General features: G+C 42.1%; 1 protein-coding gene across 1 annotated transcript in view; it reads right to left on the minus strand.

Moving 5' to 3' along the window:
* ZCWPW2 (zinc finger CW-type and PWWP domain containing 2) overlaps positions 1 to 17,504 on the minus strand; it is a 70,348-nt gene that overhangs the window by 32,904 nt on the left and 19,940 nt on the right. The window contains exons 3-5 of the mRNA XM_087892539.1: positions 14,528 to 14,586; positions 13,627 to 13,682; positions 6,892 to 6,959 (exon numbers count right to left, since the gene is read on the minus strand). Coding sequence (XP_087748665.1) covers positions 6,892 to 6,959; positions 13,627 to 13,682; positions 14,528 to 14,586 — 183 coding nt within the window. The remainder of the gene's footprint in view (positions 1 to 6,891; positions 6,960 to 13,626; positions 13,683 to 14,527; positions 14,587 to 17,504) is intronic.

Below are 17,504 nucleotides of genomic sequence, written 5' to 3' on the forward strand. Positions count from 1 at the left end.
GTGGGGGCCCCCGCAGCAGCAGGCCTTCGAGGTCCTCAAGCAGGCCTTCCTCACAGAGCCAGTCCTGAGGCACCCCAATCCACACCGTCCGTTCGTGATTGGGGCGGTGCTGCTACAGGCTCCGGTGGATGGCGGCACTCTTTTTCCCTGCGCATACTACTCCCGGAAACTCAACCCTTCCAAGCGCAACTACACCATCTGGGAAAAGGAGTTGCTGGCCATCAAGGCCGCGTTCGAGGCTTGGCGACATCACCTCGAGGGGGCCCGACACCAGGTGGAGGTGCGGACGGACCATCGGAACCTGGAGCACCTCACCACGGCCAGGAAGTTGAACCAGCGGCAGATCCGGTGGTCGTTGTTTTTCACCCGGTTCAACTTCCACGTCACCTACATTCCGAGCAACCTCAACCAGAGGGCGGACGCGCTATCCCGTAAGCCAGAATACTTTTGCCCCAAGGACTCGCTTCCCCCCCGGACGGTGCTGCCAGTGGACTCCTTGGCCGCGGTCCAGGAACCGGTGGACCTGCGGGCTCAGGTGCTGGAAGCGCAGCAACAGGATGACTGGTCACAGCAGCGGAGAGCGGACATTGGCCCCGCGTCCCCATGGACCGTGGAGGAGGGCTTGCTCAGACACCGGGGTCGGCTGTATGTGCCCACGAGTCCGCTCCGAGCCCTCGTCATGAACCAGTGCCATGACAACCCCGCGGCGGGGCACTTCGGCTTCTTTAAGACTTTGAACTTGGTGACGCGGACTTTTTGGTGGCCTCGGGTACGGCACGATGTGCACGCCTACGTGACATCCTGTGTGACATGCCGACAGGCCAAAGCCGCGTCCGGCCCCCCTCCTGGACTCTTCCAGCCGCTGCCGACACCGGAGAGACCGTGGGGAGCCATCTCCATGGACTTCCTGACAGACCTGCCCCTGTCCACTACGTACACGACCGTCCTCGTGGTGGTGGATGCGCTCACGAAGATGGCACATTTCATCCCGTGCCACGGCCTGCCCTCGGCCCGCACCACGGCTCGCTTGTTCCTGCAACATATCTTCCGCCTCCACGGCCTGCCGGACCGGGTGGTTTCGGACCGTGGGGCCCAGTTCACGGCCCGCTTCTGGAAAAGCCTGATGGCAGCGCTGGAGGTGCAGGTGTGCCTGTCGTCGTCACACCATCCGGAGACTGACGGGGGCACGGAGAAGGTCATCGGCATACTAGAGCAGTACCTCCACTGTTTTGTCAACCAGCAGCAGGACAACTGGGCCGAGTACCTTCCCCTGGCGGAGTTCGCTTTTAATAACTCCCAACACACCTCCACCCAGATGACCCCGTTCCATGCCAACGTCGAATACCATCCACGGCTTTTCCCGTTGACCATCATGGACTCCCCTGTTCCCGAGACCCGGGACTTCCTCTCAGAGCTGCAGGCGGTGCAGCAACTGGTGCGGCGGCAGCTGATCCGGGCGAAAGAGGATTATAAACTGTTCGCCGATCGCGCCCGCCGGGCGACGCCACCGCTGGAAGTAGGAGATCGGGTGTGGTTGTCCACGAAACACCTCCCCACGGACCGGCCGGTGAGGAAACTGGCCCACCGCTTTATCGGTCCCTTCCCTATCGAGGCGGTCATCAATCCGGTGGCCTACCGATTGACTCTATCCCGCTCCATGCGGCTCCACCCTGTTTTTCATCGGTCCCTCCTGGTCCCTGAGGCCCCCGCGAGCCATCTCCGCCGCCCGCCGACGCCTGCCCCCCCAGCCGTAGCCGACGAGGACGACGCCTCGACATACGAGGTGGACAGTATCCGGGACTCCCGTTGGCTGAAGGGGCGCTTCCAATACCTCATCGCCTGGAAGGGGTACGGGCCCGAGGATTTCACCTGGGTGGACGCGTCTGCCGTTCAGGCCCCTGACCTGGTGCTTTCCACGAACAGTTTCCGTCCCGACCCCATCCCGACCGTCAGACCCGGGGGAAGGGCCCTGCGGTGGAGGATAGTGTTGTGGCCCCGCCCTCTGAGCCTGTCCCATCGGAGGAAGAAAGCTCCGAGCATGAGGAAGAGGAGTCAGCCAGGCCTCCCTCTCCAGGCCTGGAGGGAGAAGAGACAGCTGATTCAAATCAGAGTGATGAGGAAACATCATTCCTGGACGCACGCCTCCGAAGGCATGATAAATGTTTGCAGCACCTTAGGAGGCGTGCTAGGGATTAGAACTGAGTCACTGGACCACACCCCAGAGACTATATAATAGAGGGTAGTGGTCAAAGGATCCTTGTGACGAACAAAGCAAACCTTGAATAGTCACTAAAGCCTCGTCCGGAGCTGCTGAGAGAAAGATTTAAAGTGTCGGACATTTGGACTCTTGAGTATTTTGTCTTTCTGGTTTACTTTGAAAATAAAGTCACTTGGCAGACGGTGTGTCTATCGCTGCCAAGTGGGAGATAAGAACTGGGTGCGTTCCAAAGTGTTTCCTTAACCCTCGACTGGCTGTGTGTGTTGTGTGTGTGTGGGTATGGGGACAGATCAGATATGAAGAAGATCTTAAACAAGAAGGTTTTTATAATGTTTTGACTAACTTACATAAGATTTTAATGGGTTCTGATGATCATGTAATTAAAAAACTATATGGATATTTGTTAGGAGATGAAATTGGAAGAAGAACAAGTTAAAGAATCAGTGGTAACGGGGTGGAAAATTTTGGTCATGGTATTGATTTAGAGAAATGGCAGAAATTGTGGTCACATAATTATAAGATGACAATGTCTACAGCATATAAGGAGAATTTGTATAAGATGTTTTACAGATGGCACCTCGCCCGACGAGGATAGCCAGAATGTTCAAGAATAAATCGGAGAAATGTTGGAAGTGTCATCAGACTCCAGGATCATACTACCATATGTGGTGGACATGCGTAGAAGCAAAGAGATATTGGACTAAGATACACACGTGGTTGGAAAAAACGATAAAGAGACATATTGACTTTAAACCAGAAATATTTTTATTAGAGATCTTACCAGAGACATATAATAGAGAATTGCAATATTTAATTATGAATATTTTAACAGTGGCTAGAATCGTATTTGCTAAAAACTGGAAAGGAGAGAAAATACCTACTGATGAAGAAATTATTAAGAAAATATTGGATTGTGCTGAAATGAGTAAACTGACATTTGTAATAAGAGAACAGGAAGATAATATTATTTGATATGGGGTTTATTTTATCATTGGATGGATAATAAAATATGGAGATGAAATATGATATATGAACTGGAACTTAAGATAAAATGTGTAAAAATTTGTTTTTAGGGAAAAGAAGCTTGTGTCATATATGGATATTTTGAAGATTTTTTGAGCACAAAAGGATGCTAACCAATCAATACACTGTCTGTAATTGTTTGAAAGGATGATATTTTTATGTTGTTTTTGTTTGAAATAAAAAATTGTTTTTCAAAAAAAAAAAGGAAATGGCTTTCCATTATTTATAACCGTTCATGCCATATTATTAACATCTGAATGCCTATTTCCATACACACTCATATTTAAACTAAATTTTGCCACTTTATATTATGACATATTTTTCTAGCTTTTATTTATAATTAAACCTTTGCTTTGATTTGAATGAAGTGTTCATTCATTATAGTCCACAGATAATAAGGAAATGAAACCAGAGCCCTGTTTTACAACAAATACGTTCACACATCTATTCATCTCTAATCCAAATACTACCTTGCAAATCAATATTTTTTGTCACCAATCGCAAATTACATGCAATGGTACTGCATGCAGTACTAAAGTAACAAATGTCCCAGAAAAATACATAATAATTTTATATAAAATATTAGAATTTCATAAAATTTAAAAATGCTTCCTAAGTTTTAAACTAAATCTCTTTCTAAACTCTTTCAGCCCAAATAAATGCATCTGCTTTGATCATTCTATAAAACACTCATGATATTTTAATTATCTGTGTGACGCATTATTTTGCTCTGAAATACTTAAAAATAATTATCGGTAAATCATTTTGTGATTAGATTCTATTATAATATGCAATAGGTTGGGAAAATCTACCGGTTTATCATATTTACAGCTTTTTACTTATGATTGTTGCAACATTCCTATGGTCATGTAATCAAAATTCATAGAGTCATGTCATCACCTTTTGTAACCTTCTGACAAGCAAAGGTAATGGGGAAGCCAGATTTACTTAACAAAGATCTATTGATTGATTGATCAATATGATTTAGTTCTGATGTGCCTTTTTCATTTTCAGAAATAAAGATCATGTCACCCGGGAACTTTCATAGTTCACAACTCCTATAAATTAACCTCAATTAATTTATGGACCCTAAAAAACAATTATCTTAACATTAAAAGTAGAAATAGATAAAAATGCTAAATCAGAGGAATTTGCAGAAAATATATTTTCACATGCTACACTAGTTTCTCGGCTTTTTTTCTGGCAGCCAGCAAACATTCTGCTGTCCATTGGGAAACTAAGGAGACTAAGATAGATCTATTTCGGACTTATAGGTCCTCATCAGTTAGCCACACCGTCATCCCATGTATCCTCCCTGTAAAGGTACAGTATTTGTTTTCTTTCCTTTTCATAGGCTTTATGTGTATTTCTCTCTAGCCAGGTTCTTAGTCGCTATCTTAGTCTCCTTAGTCTCCCAATGGGAGCAGAGTGTTTGCTGGCTGCCAGAAAAAAAAGCCGAGAAACTAGTGGATTGTAATTTCACTGAATTAGGGCTGCATAAAAATCTTGGTTTACAAAGGAAGAACCTGGCTAAAGAGAGATACACATAAAGCCTACGAAAAGGAAAGAAAACAAATCTATCTATCTATCTATCTATCTATCTATCTATCTATCTATCTATCTATCTATCTATTATATATATATATATGTAGGTCTTTGGTTATTCGGGTTTTCTCCCGCGTAAAATTGGAAGTGTCTTGGCGACGTTTCAACGAAGTCTCATTCGTCATCTTCAGGCTGGTGTTTTCGGCTTCGTGCTTCTAGGAGCAATGTGTGATCGCAGCTGTTTCTTCCTTATAACTGCCAGTGGGAGTGTGAACTGATTGGGTGGGAGCTTGGCTGTGTTCTGATTGGGTGGAGGTGTGTTCTGATTGGTTGGGGGCTTGGCTGTGCTCTGATTGGATGGGGGCTTGGCTGTGCTCTGATTGGATGGGTGTGTGTTCTGTTTAGGTGGGGGCTTGGTTGTGCTCAGGTTGGTCTGAGTTTCAGGGGGATTTGAGCTGGTGAGCTGCGTTGCTGTTGTTTGGCTTCATGTCCGTGGTCGTGCCACATCTTCATGGTGGGTGTCAGTTTGCTTCATGTATGGATTGGAGGGGTTTAAAGTGGCTAATGATGCAGCTGTGGTCTGGCTTCTGGTTTGTGGTCGTGCCTCATCGCTGTGGGTTTAGGTTTGCTTTTTGCATGGATATATGGTGGTGACAACCTGTGTGGTTTTCGTGAGTGTGGGTCTATTGTCATTTTTTGTGTTAGGGACTCGTTTGTCAATAAGGGCAGGTTTCCAAATGGCTGGTAGGTGGGAGGTATCATCTCATTTATTCATGCTGTGTGGGCGTTTTTCTATCTCGGTGGCTTCTCTGATTATTCTGTTGTTAAAGTGTTCAGTTTTGGCGATAGTTCTGGTCTTTTTAAAGTCAATTTTATGTCCTGTGGCTTTAAGGTGTTGGACCAGGGAAGAAGTTGGTTCCTCTTTTCTGACTGAGTTCTTGTGTTCTTCAATGCGTGCACTTATTCTTCTGTTGGTTTGTCCGATGTATGTGGTGGGGCAGGTGGTGCATGGGATTTCATATACTCCTTGATTTTCTAATTCAATTTTGTCTTTGGGGTTTCTTAGGATGGTAGATATTTTTCGGTTTGTGCAGAATGCTGTCTTGATGTTGTGTTTGTGAAGGATCTTGCTGATTCTGTCTGTGGTGCCTTTTCTGTATGGGAGGAGGGCTTTCCCATTTTCTTGTTCTCTGTCTTGGATTTTAGTGGGGGTTTCTTTTTGGAGCTAACCCCCCATCCAATCAGAGCACAGCCAAGCCCCCAACCAATCAGAACACACCTCCACCCAATCAGAACACAGCCAAGCTCCCACCCAATCAGTTCACACACTGGCAGTTATAAGGAAGAAACAGCTGCGATCACACATTGCTCCTAGAAGCACGAAGCCGAAAACACCAGCCTGAAGATGACGAATGAGACTTCGTCGAAACGTTGCCAAGACACTTCCAATTTTACGCAGGAGAAAACCCAAATAACCAAAGACCTACATACAAACACCCGCAAAAACCTCAGAAAATAAATATATATATATTCATGCTGCTAAATTAGATATGTTAAATATATTATTCGAATATTATTACAAGCTACTTTATCATATTCAACTGGTCTCATTAAATTTCATGTATTTTTTGTTAAATAATTATTAATGTTTTCTATAAGTTACCTTAAATATTGATTTTTAAGGAATGTTTGATACAAGCTTTAGAGCAGTTTTCTCAAAATCGCAATTTTAAGAGATAGAAATTTCAATCACAAAATTCTCCAGCTATTTAAATGTTGCTTTAGAGCTTGCAATATTTCCTTGGATCTCATTTATTTTACAGTAACATTCTAGAGCACAATATGATACTCATTCTATTCAGAAGAAAATATAACCAGATTCTGTGGTGTTTACATGTGGGTAATGTTTTAAGTTAAAGCCCATTACTCAGATATTTTAGAATATTGGTAAGCTATGCAGACAGTTTATACTTACGGTACCTTCTTTTTTTCAGAATAGCCTAACAAACCATAATAAACATAATACTTTTTTTTCCCAAAATCAAGCTCTGCTTTCTATACCATAAAAAGTGCATAGTTCTGTACTTGTATATATGAATACCAACCTAGGCTTTTGCTTGATAGGATATCTTCTGACCTTGCTATTTTGCAAGGATACGTTAACATTCTTTGCCTGAAAATTGAGGAAGTTGTTAGTATTTGTTGTGACTTAACAATCAAAAATAGGTAGAAATAACCCAACAACATAAATAGTTATAATTCAGAGTTTGTTAAATTAGGAGTAGACCCAATGAGAACAGTAAGTTATAAGCTAAAAATGAATTTTAACCTATTTCTAACTATGTTTGTTTCATCTAATAAAAGTATTGATAACTATTTATGAACAATACAATTTTATTAAAACTCACATTAGTTCTTTTAAGCACACCTTACAATGGTATCTGCATTATGAGACATATTATAAATTACCGTATTTTTTGGAGTATAAGATGCACTTCTCCCCCCCAAAATGGGTGGAAATGCCTGTGCGTCTTAAACAGCGAATGTTGCCAAAGCCCCACCCATCCAACAGCCCTCACCCTTCAACCATTTTTGGCCTCCGTGCATCACGTTTTCAGCCTCCCTGCATCATGTTTTTGGGCTCTGCACGCTCCGTTTTAGACCCGTTCCAGGCTACGGCGATCACCACAGCAGAACACCACCAATCATTGCCTCTCTGCATCATGTTTTTGGCCTCCATGCATCGCATTATCGGCCTCTGTGTGTCACATTTTCAGCCTCCGCACACCCCATTTTTGGCCTCTGTGCATCGCATTTTCGGCCGTTTCAAGCAGAGGGGATCAGCAGTGGCGGCAATCACTGCCACCTGGAACGGGCCAAAAACGCGACACGCAGAGGCCAAAAACAGAGTGTGCAGAGGATGGAAATGCAATGCACAAAGGCCAAAAATGCAATGCACAGAGACCGAAAATGTGACACACTGAGACTGAAAATGCGACACGTGGAGGCAGCGATGGCAGCGATGTGCTGCGGCGATCCCAACAGCCTGGAATGGGTCTAAAATGGAGCATGTGGAGGCCAAAAACGTGAAGCACGGAGGCTAAAAACAAGACACATAGAGGCTAAAAATGCAACACGCAGAGGTGGTGATGGGCTGTGGCGATCCCCGCAGCTTGGAACACCTGATTTGCGGTGTTCTGGGAGGCCAATCAACCGCCAATCAGCTTCTCATGCTGAATCAGCCTGCGATAACATGCTGAAGCTGACCAGGCTGTTTACTGTTTGCTGCAAGGACGCTAGCCAGATGAATACCAATGGATGCTGGTAGGCAGAGGCGGATTTTTTTTCTTGTTTTCCTCCCCAAAAACTAATGTGCGTCTTATACTCCGGAGCATCTTATACTCTGAAAAATATGGTATATTGCTTATTTAGATTGAATTACCATTTTTTTGGACTATAAAACACTCCGGATTATAAATTGTACCTTGTTTTGGGGGAGGAAAACAAGAAAAAAAATCCGCCTCTGCCTCCCAGCAATTTGCCTCCTTGCAGCAAAGAGAAAACTGGTCAGCTTCAGCACAGCCTGATTTAGCACGAGCAGCTGATTGGTGGTTGGGAATTGCTGCTGCCCATTGGCACCAGCGCTGCCCATTGCTGCTACCACCTATTGCTGTCTCCGTGCGCCCCATTTTCGGCCTCTCGCTTCCTATTTTCGGCCTCTGCATGCCCCATTTTTGGCTTCTGCACGTCCCATTTTTGGCCCATTCCAGGCATTCCACAGCCTGGAACAACTGATCAGGAACAGTGGTATTCCAGGAGGCAGATCCAACCGCCAATCAGCTGCTCATGCTAAATCAGGCTGTGCTGAACTGAACAGGCTGTTTGCTCTTTGCTGCAAGGAGGCAAATTGCTGGGAGGCAGAGGCTGAAGGGTGGGGGCTGCGGGTGCGTGGGGCTCCGGCAAAATTTGTTCTATAAGACGCATAGACATTTCCACCCACTTTGGGGGGGGGGAAGTGTATCTTAGAGTCCGAAAAATATGACAGATTTTTGTCACTGATATTTTCTACAAATCCTGAAATTTAGTTGCCAGCCTACCAATCAAGCTGAAGAGTCTACATTGTATATAAAATGTTTAAAATAACTTAAAGTAGCAAAATGAACTCTTGAAAGTCAGCTTGAAAATTATGTATTTTATATAACTTTGAAAAGTAAAACACTATGAATATATGAATTGAATTCAGACTATGCATTTTTAGATATAGATTTCTTCAGCTTTAGGTTAAAGATTTCTTTCAAATAAAGTGTTTCCTTTTAAGCCTTAAAACCAGTGGTGGGATTCAATTTTTTTAACAACAGGTTCTGTGGGCGTGGCTTAGTTGGGGGTGTGGCTTGGCAATCATGTGACTGGGTGGGCGTGGCTAGCTGGTCATGTGACTGTGTAGGCGTGGCTAGCTCATCGTGTGACCGGGTGGGCGTGGCTATGTGCATAGGGACTACTCAGAGGGCTGAAAAAAGTCATTTCTGACTGGGCCTCGCACTTTTGACCGGTCCTCACATTTATGACCATCCTCACATTTATGCCTGTGCAGCTTTCTTAACAACCATGTCACTCATTTCACAACTGCTTCTCTTCACCATGGTGACAAGATAGGGCAAAAACATAAAATGTGAGGACAGTCGTAAGTTCGAGGACTAGTCAAAACTGCGAGGACCAGTCAAAAATAACTTTTTCAGCCCTCTGAGTAGTCCATATGCACAAAAGGACTACCCAGAGGGCTGAAAAAAGTGATTTCTGACAGGTCCTCGCACTTTTGACCCGTCTTCGCACTTATGACTGGTCATCATTTATGCCCATTGTAGCATTCTTAACAACCATGTCACTCATTTCACAACTGCTTCTCTTCACCATGGTGACAAGATAGGGCAAAAACGTAAAATGTGAGGACAGTCGTAAGTTCGAGGACTGGTCAAAAGTGCGAGGACCAGTCAGAAATAACTTTTTCAGCCCTCTGAGTAGTCCATATGCATAAAAGGATACAGCAATAGAGAGGGATGAAGGAAGGGAAGGGAAATTAGAGTAGGAGGGAGGGTAAGAGAGGGAAGAAGAGAGGAGGAGAAGGAGAAAGGAAGAGGAAGTAGGGAGAAGAAGAAGAGGGGGAGGAAGAGAAAATAAGAAGGAAAGAAAAGAGAGAGGTGGTAGGTTTGAGGAGAAAGATTGCTGTACAATAAAAAAGATGAAAGGGAAGAAAGCCAACCCCAAACAAATATAAAGATATTAAGATAAAGAATGAATTGTTAAACTTTAAAGAATAAAAGAGAACAAATATGAATAAATAACAATAATTAGAAACACACATACAAACATACAATGTATTTTCTTTGAACAGAGTATTTGGCCGGTTCACAAATTTAAACAGTGTTTAGTCATTTCAATTAAATTTACAATTTCTATATTTCCTTTTTGCCATATTTATTCCTCATCTATTTTTGTAAAAAACGAATATTACCCTTCATCCTCATCTCTAATCTTAATCAAATTCAATTTTTCCCTTCTATTCTATATTATACCCCTTCCCATTGTCTTCTATTTTTATATCCATCCTCACATTGGTTAATTATGTAATATTAGTTGTTTAATATAAATTCAACATTTTAATATAAATCAATTAGTTATGTAACTACCTTTTTTGTATATTAATCAATATGAACATGAATATTCCAATTATTTCCATGCAATCCAATTTCTTACAAATCAATTAATTATATTTACCAATAATAATAAATCAAATAATTTCCCCCATATATTCCTCCAAACCACAACTTAACCATTTCTGCTTTCAGAAATATACAATTAATAGTATCTTAATTATTACAATTCCCTAGTTAGTTAAATAGAGCTTTTTTTCTTTTGTGTTTTAAAATCTTGAACTCTCCTCTTTTTCCCTAAATTTTCCATTGTTTGCACCTACCTTTTTTGGTGAGGAAAAAGAAAAGAAATCTGTCTGCCTAATTATCCAACCTTGCAGCAACAGCAAAGCAGTTTCAGTTTCGTGTTTCAGCAGAGCTAAGGGGAAAAAAAATCTGCTCCAGGACTTTTTGCAAGGAAGCAGCAGAGCCCTGAGCAAAACAGCTGAGACAAATCAGCTGAGAGCCGGGAGGCTGATAGAATCAAGGGGCTAATTAGCCTATGCTGAAGCTCCATGGGCCAATAAAATTACAAAAAAACACCGAGCCGTTTGTTAAATTGCTGGCTCGCCCGCTCCTCGCCCACCACTATTTATTGGCAATAAATAGTGGTGCGGAGGGGCAGGGCAAGCCAGCAATTTAACAAACGGTTTGGCTCCTAGAACCGGCAGAATCCCACCGCTGGCTCTAGGGCGGCCCTTTGAAGCCCCGCGGCAACAATTTGAACAGTTTTTTTTCCTCTAGCCATCAGCTGGGACTCCGGAGGCAGCAATAGATTGGGAGTGGGTGGGGTAAGCGAACGGCCGGCGATCCAACAGAGCAGAGAGTGAGGGCGTGGAAACTGCTTTCTCTATCCTGCTCTCTTGCATCCGGAGCCAGTGGGGAACCACGTGGCAGCCCACGTGGATCCCAGGCAGAGGAACTCAGGCTAGGGAAGGGGTGGGCAATTGTGGCTTTTTTACAACCTGTGGCCTTCAACTCCCAGAATTCCTGAGACAGCCAAGCTGTCTCAGGAATTCTGGAAGTTGAAGTCCACATGTTGTAAAAGAGCCACAATTGCCTACCCCTGGCTACGGTAGGCTGGCGCCGCAAGGGTGGGAGGCGGTGAGGGGCGGGCAAGCCAGCAATTTAACAAAAGGTTCGGTGTGCTGTGCGGCCAATAAATTACAGAAAAACACCGAACCGTTTGTTAAATTGCTGGCTCGCTCGCCCCATTTATTGGCAATAAATAGTAGTGCGGAAGGGCGGGGCAAGGGGCGGGGTGAGCCAGCAATTTAACAAAGGGTTCGGCCGAACCCCCTAGAACCCCCAGAATCCCACCACTGCTTAAAACATAGTTATCATTTTGGGGGAAAAAATACAGATTGCATTGGAATGTACAATATTTATTTATTAGAATATTTCTGTTCTGCCTTGCACTCAAACATTCTGAGATTGCAAATAAAACTTTTAAATTGATTAGCATAATCTGATGAATTGAGATTTAGTAGCATACATAATAGATACACAGAAACATATTACTAATTTAGAGCACAATCCTACAGTATACAAGAGTGGTAACTATGGAGTAGGAATCAAACTCAAAAATTATTTTTTTCTTCCCAAGAAGGCTTGAAAATTAGTATTTCCTAATATGTGAAATCATGCCAAGAATAAAATGGGAGAAGGGCACTAGAGAAGAGACTGCTACATTAAAAGCCTTTCCAGCTAAGACATCCCCAAAATAAGCTTTATCACAATTAGGAATTTTATTGAATTCTAAGAGAGAACTCAGAAAAGGGAAGAAATGAGGAAGAAATGCACTTCATCCCTCACTTCCTTCCTGTCAGCAATTGGGCTTTAAGCTTTACCAAGCAAGATTATTCTGCTAAGAATTTTCAGTGGCGTTACTTTTTCCAATGCAGGCCTGGCACAGAGCCTTCCCAAGCTTCAGCTGTCTTTTTCCAAGCAAGAATGCATTAGTTCAGGGGTTCCCAACCCCAGGGTCGCAGACTGCTATAGGCCATGGCCTATTCAGAACTGGGCTATGCAAGTGTGCAGCTCGACCTGCGCAAGCAACAGCCCAGGGTGCACACACATACACACACATATACATGCAGCTCAACTTGCATAAGCCAAGCTGCATGCACATGCATGCCAGCCCACCGGCCTGCCGTTCCTGCAAATCAAATTGTATGCATATGCTAGCCCGCTGCTTGCGTGGCCCAGTTTCCCTCTCCCACCCAGCTGGGCTGCCAAGCTGCAAAAGTTGGAGATTGCTGCACTAATCTTATTAAGTGTTAATAACAGTGTACCTTTCCATTAAAACTACCCTGCTTCCCCCCAAATAAGACAACCCCTGAGAAGCCCAATAGGGCTTGTGACCACATGGCAATAAGGCCAAGCGTTTATTTCAGGGTTCAAAAAAATATAAGACATGGTAAATATGGTAGTTGGTTGTTCAGCTGCAAGGACCAGACTGTAGTGTCAATTATGCTAACATCCTTAACTGTATTATTTTCTTCTGTATAGCAATTCTTAGCTGAATGTTTGCTTTCAGTCTGGGCAACCAGAAGATGGTTCATTAATACATTCACATGGCATGAATAGCAGGCACATTCATTGCCCAGCAATATAGTAAGCCATAGAAAAGTTTGGAAGTTATAGAACTAAGATTTGAAGATAGATTCCTGGCATCCTGCAAAATCCTTTTGAAGAATGGAATATGATATAGGATGGAACAGCATGATATATGCTGGATGTAAACATTCTATCATGTTTAGTGTGTTTTTGAAATAAAGTGGGTGAACCTAGAGATAGGGATTTTCAGATATTGGCTATGAATTTAATGTATATTAGATGCCATACTAAAATAGTGGGTGCCTATGGGTTGTAACAGTTTTTGATGGCTGATATGATTTGCTGATACTGAAATATAGTGCTGATTTATTTATATAATCACTTCATTATAACTTTTTAAGTATGCTGTATATCACTCTCATGTTTTTAAATCATAGGGCAGGCTAAGTATATTTAAATAAATAAAAGACATATAGTTCTTATATCCTGGAAAATCAAGATAAATGAATTCACTATCCATATTTTTGTATCTTTCCATGTCTAGTCAAAATCACAATATTTTAAGACCATCAGAGAATAACCAAAGAAACTTACTTTTTTCCATTTCTGCATCTAGTTTTCTTCCCATATTTTTTTGTATAATTTTTAATCTGAAAAATAGGTAATTTTTGAATACACAGTATATTTAATGGCAGTTAACAGCTGTTTCAGAAGTATATAGTTTACCTTTTTAATTTCAACAGCTGTTCCCTCATAGATGTTATTTTTGATCATTTGTAAATCAGATTTAATGGGTAAATTCACTCATTTTATTAAATTATATATTTCAGCCTTGTATTTTTCCTTTATATGTATTATCGAATAGGGTGTTGGAAGAGGTTTTTTGTTTTCTCATAGTTAGATAATCACAATTTCTTGTATATCCAAACCACAATGTTGGTTAATTATAGTTAACATATGATTAAGTCATAACTGAATTGGTTTATGCTAAATTAATTAAAAATTAATGATAGTTTGTCACTCCACAAGAATTATCAAATAATAAACTATTCAATAAAAGTTTCTGAAATTCTCTTGGCTATTTATATAGGAGATTAAATAAGCCTGAAGCTTCTGGCATCTAATCCATATCACACAAAAAATATCAGAAATGGTGTTCAAAGGCTATGCCATACCAGAATAGTTACTATACTAACTATAGTATTTTTCTTCAGGTATTTATTCCCTTTCACTTTCCTCACCCAAAATCAAATAAGTTTTCTTTAAATTATTATGAAGCATAGAATAATAAAACGAATTAATTATATCCATTTTCATTCTAATATAAAATGCTTATAAAATTAGTAAGTTACTAAATTCATCAAGTTGTCTAACACATTTCATATCAATAAAAATTGATATAATATTACTATTTAGAAAGAACAGCTAAAAAATATTGCAAAGCAAGTTGTCCAATAATCAGTTAAAAGTGTAAGAATTTATATTTAAATCTTACCATTTTTCTACATTCTATTTTATCAGTTTTTCTTTTGGCGTCTTTGTCATTTACTGTATCTAAAAACCATTATAAGGATAATTAAGGAACAATTGAATCATAATGACTTACAAAAGATTTTATATGATTGTTTTTGATCTGTGCTCAATTCTTATGTTATAAATGCAATGATATTATGGAAATAGGAATCTACAATAAAACTATTCAACTATCACATAGTGGGCTGTGATACCATGTTTGCTGGAGGAACACAGTCCAATTCAGAACTTGGTTAATCTTATATGATAAATAGATCCTGATGTCTATAGTAAGTACCCAAAGATATTTTATGGAGTATATTGATCATTACAGAGATATAGTTGTAGGAACTCGTATTTCATAAAGGTTACATCAATCATGTAAAATGTACAGGTTCCTTAAGTGATTAACACAAATTATTCTGAGCTAGGTATTTATTTATTCTTTTATTTTATTTTATTTATGTTGATTTGATGTAGGAATCATTAATATCTAGCAGTATTAGTATTTAGTAAAGATGCTATGATTATTTTAGAATAGAATAACAGAGTTGTTATTGTGCATTTTGTTTTTCTTGCCTAAATGTAGAACCTTACTTTTTTCACCATTGAATTTCATTTTGTTAGAGTCCAATGTTCAAGTCTGTCAAGATCCTTCTGTATCTTAAGCCTATCTTCTGGAGCGGGGGTGAGCAACCTGCGGCTCTAGAGGGGTCACCCACCACTGGGTGGCCCCTCCCCTCCCCTCACTCCTCGCCTGCCCTGAGAAGAGTGACTGCGGCGGATGGAGACTTCCTCCATATTCCAGAGCGGGAGCGAAGCGCCCCTCTACTTGCCTCTTTTTCCAGCCCTTGTTGGTCCTGTGCACACTTCAGCTGCTGGTGGAGACATGTGACTTTGCTCTGTGCCAAGACACTGGCTGGGCCACCTGGCTGCAGTCGATGCTGTGTGTTGTAATGGGTTCCAGGAGGAAGAGGAGACGCCATCTCCCCCATTGTGCAGAGCGCTAAGTTTAAGTGCAAGAGCAGCAAGCAGCCACAGAGGCGGAGAGAGGAATATGGGGAGATGTGTCCCAGCCAGTGTCTCGGGATGGAGAAAGTCGTGTGTCTCCCCATATTCTTATTCCTTAGCATGCTGCACAATGGGGGAGACTGCGTCCCCTCCTTCTCCTCATGGAGACCATTACGATGCAGAGCATCAGCTGGGGTGGCCCAGTTGGTGTCTCGGAGTGGAGAAAGTCATCCGTCTCCCGATAAGGGACGGAAAAAGAGGCAAACAGAGGGGCACTTCGCTTCCACTCTGAAACACAGAGAGAGTCTCCATCCACCTCCACCGTCCTTCTCTTCTCAGGTCAGGTGAGGAGTGAGGAGGAGGGGAGGGCGAGGGGCGGAGGGCCAGCCAGTTGACAGGGAGCCACACCAGGGGGACGAAAGAGCTTCATTTATCTGGGAAATAAAGAGAGAGATGGGGGAGAAAGATGAGAAAGAGGGAAAGGGAGGGAGGGATAAAGATGAAAGAGAGAGGGAAAGAGGAAGAAAGAGAGAGGGAGGGAGAAAAAGGAGAAAGATGAGAGAGAAAAAAGAGAGAAGGAGAAAGATGAGAGAAAAAGAAAGAGGAAGGTAGAAAGAAACAGGGAGAAAGATGAGAGGGAGAGAGAGAGAGGGAGAGAGAAAGAGATGAGAGAGGGAGAGGGAGAAAGAGAGGGGGGAAAGAGCATTTAAAATGAAAATACCTGGAACCACAGAACCTGGGTAGGTGTGGCTAGGGGGTGTCATGCGACTGGGTGGGAGCGAGTGATGTTGAGTTGGCCACACCCACCCAGATTTTGTGGCTCCCGGTATTTTGTTTTTTTGTGGGAAACTGGCCCAAGTGGCTCTTTGAATGTTTAAGGTTGCAGACCCCTATTCTGGAGTGTTGGCTATTACTGCCAGCTTGGTGTCATTTGCAAATTTGATGAGTTCCTATCTCTCCCTTCGTCCAAGTCATTGATGAAGTTGTTGAAGAGTATTGGGCCTAAAACAGAGCCTTGGGGTCTCTACTGCATACTTCCCTCCATGTAGATGCAGTTCCATTGAGGACTACACATTGCGGTTGGTCAGCCAGTTACGAATCCATCTGGTGGTGATGCTGTCTAACCCACATTTTTCTACTTTATCTAGTAGTAGGTTATGGTCTACTTTATCAAATGCCTTACTGAAGTCCAAGTAAATTATATCGACAGTATTCCTCGGGTACACTAATTTTGTCACCTTGTCAAAGAATGCAATAAGATTAGTCTGGCATGATCTATTTTTGACAAACCCATGTTGGCTTTTGGTTATTACTTTGTTTGCTTCTAGGTGTTCGCTGATCTGTTGCTTGATTATCTTTTCCAGAATCTTCCCTGGTATTGAGATCAGGCTGATAGGTCTGTAGTTTCCTGGATCTATGTTTTTTTCCTTTTTTGAAGATGGGAACTACATCAGCTCTTTTCCAGTCCTCTGGCAGTTCCCTGGTGCTCTAGGATCTTTGAAAGTTAGTTCAGTGGTTCTGAGATCATGTCTGCCAGTTCCTTCAGAACCTTGGGGTGTAATCCATCCGGTCCTGGTGATTTGAACTTGTCTAAGATAGACAGGTGTTCACTTACCATTTTCTTTCCCATTTTAACTTGTGTTCCTAATCTACTTTTTATGGTGCTGTTTTTGATAGGTTGGACTGTTTTTTCCTCTTTGTGTAAAGATAAATGCAAAAAATGAGTTAAGTAGTTCTGCTTTCTCTCTGTTGCTTGTCACCTTTTTGCCACTTTCTCCCAGCAATGGATCAATTGTTTCCTTGACTTTTTTCTTGTTTTTAACATGTTGGAAGAAGCTTTTTTTTGTTATTTTTTACTTTTGTCACAAGCCTTTATTCATTGTGAACCAATTTATGCCACAATTACTAGGAAAATATTTTCACAAATAGAAATTCAAATGTTTGTGTAT

This window comes from Pantherophis guttatus, chromosome 4, assembly GCF_059756535.1.
Source record: "Pantherophis guttatus breed Tessera chromosome 4, ASM5975653v1, whole genome shotgun sequence".
Taxonomy (NCBI): domain Eukaryota; kingdom Metazoa; phylum Chordata; class Lepidosauria; order Squamata; family Colubridae; genus Pantherophis; species Pantherophis guttatus.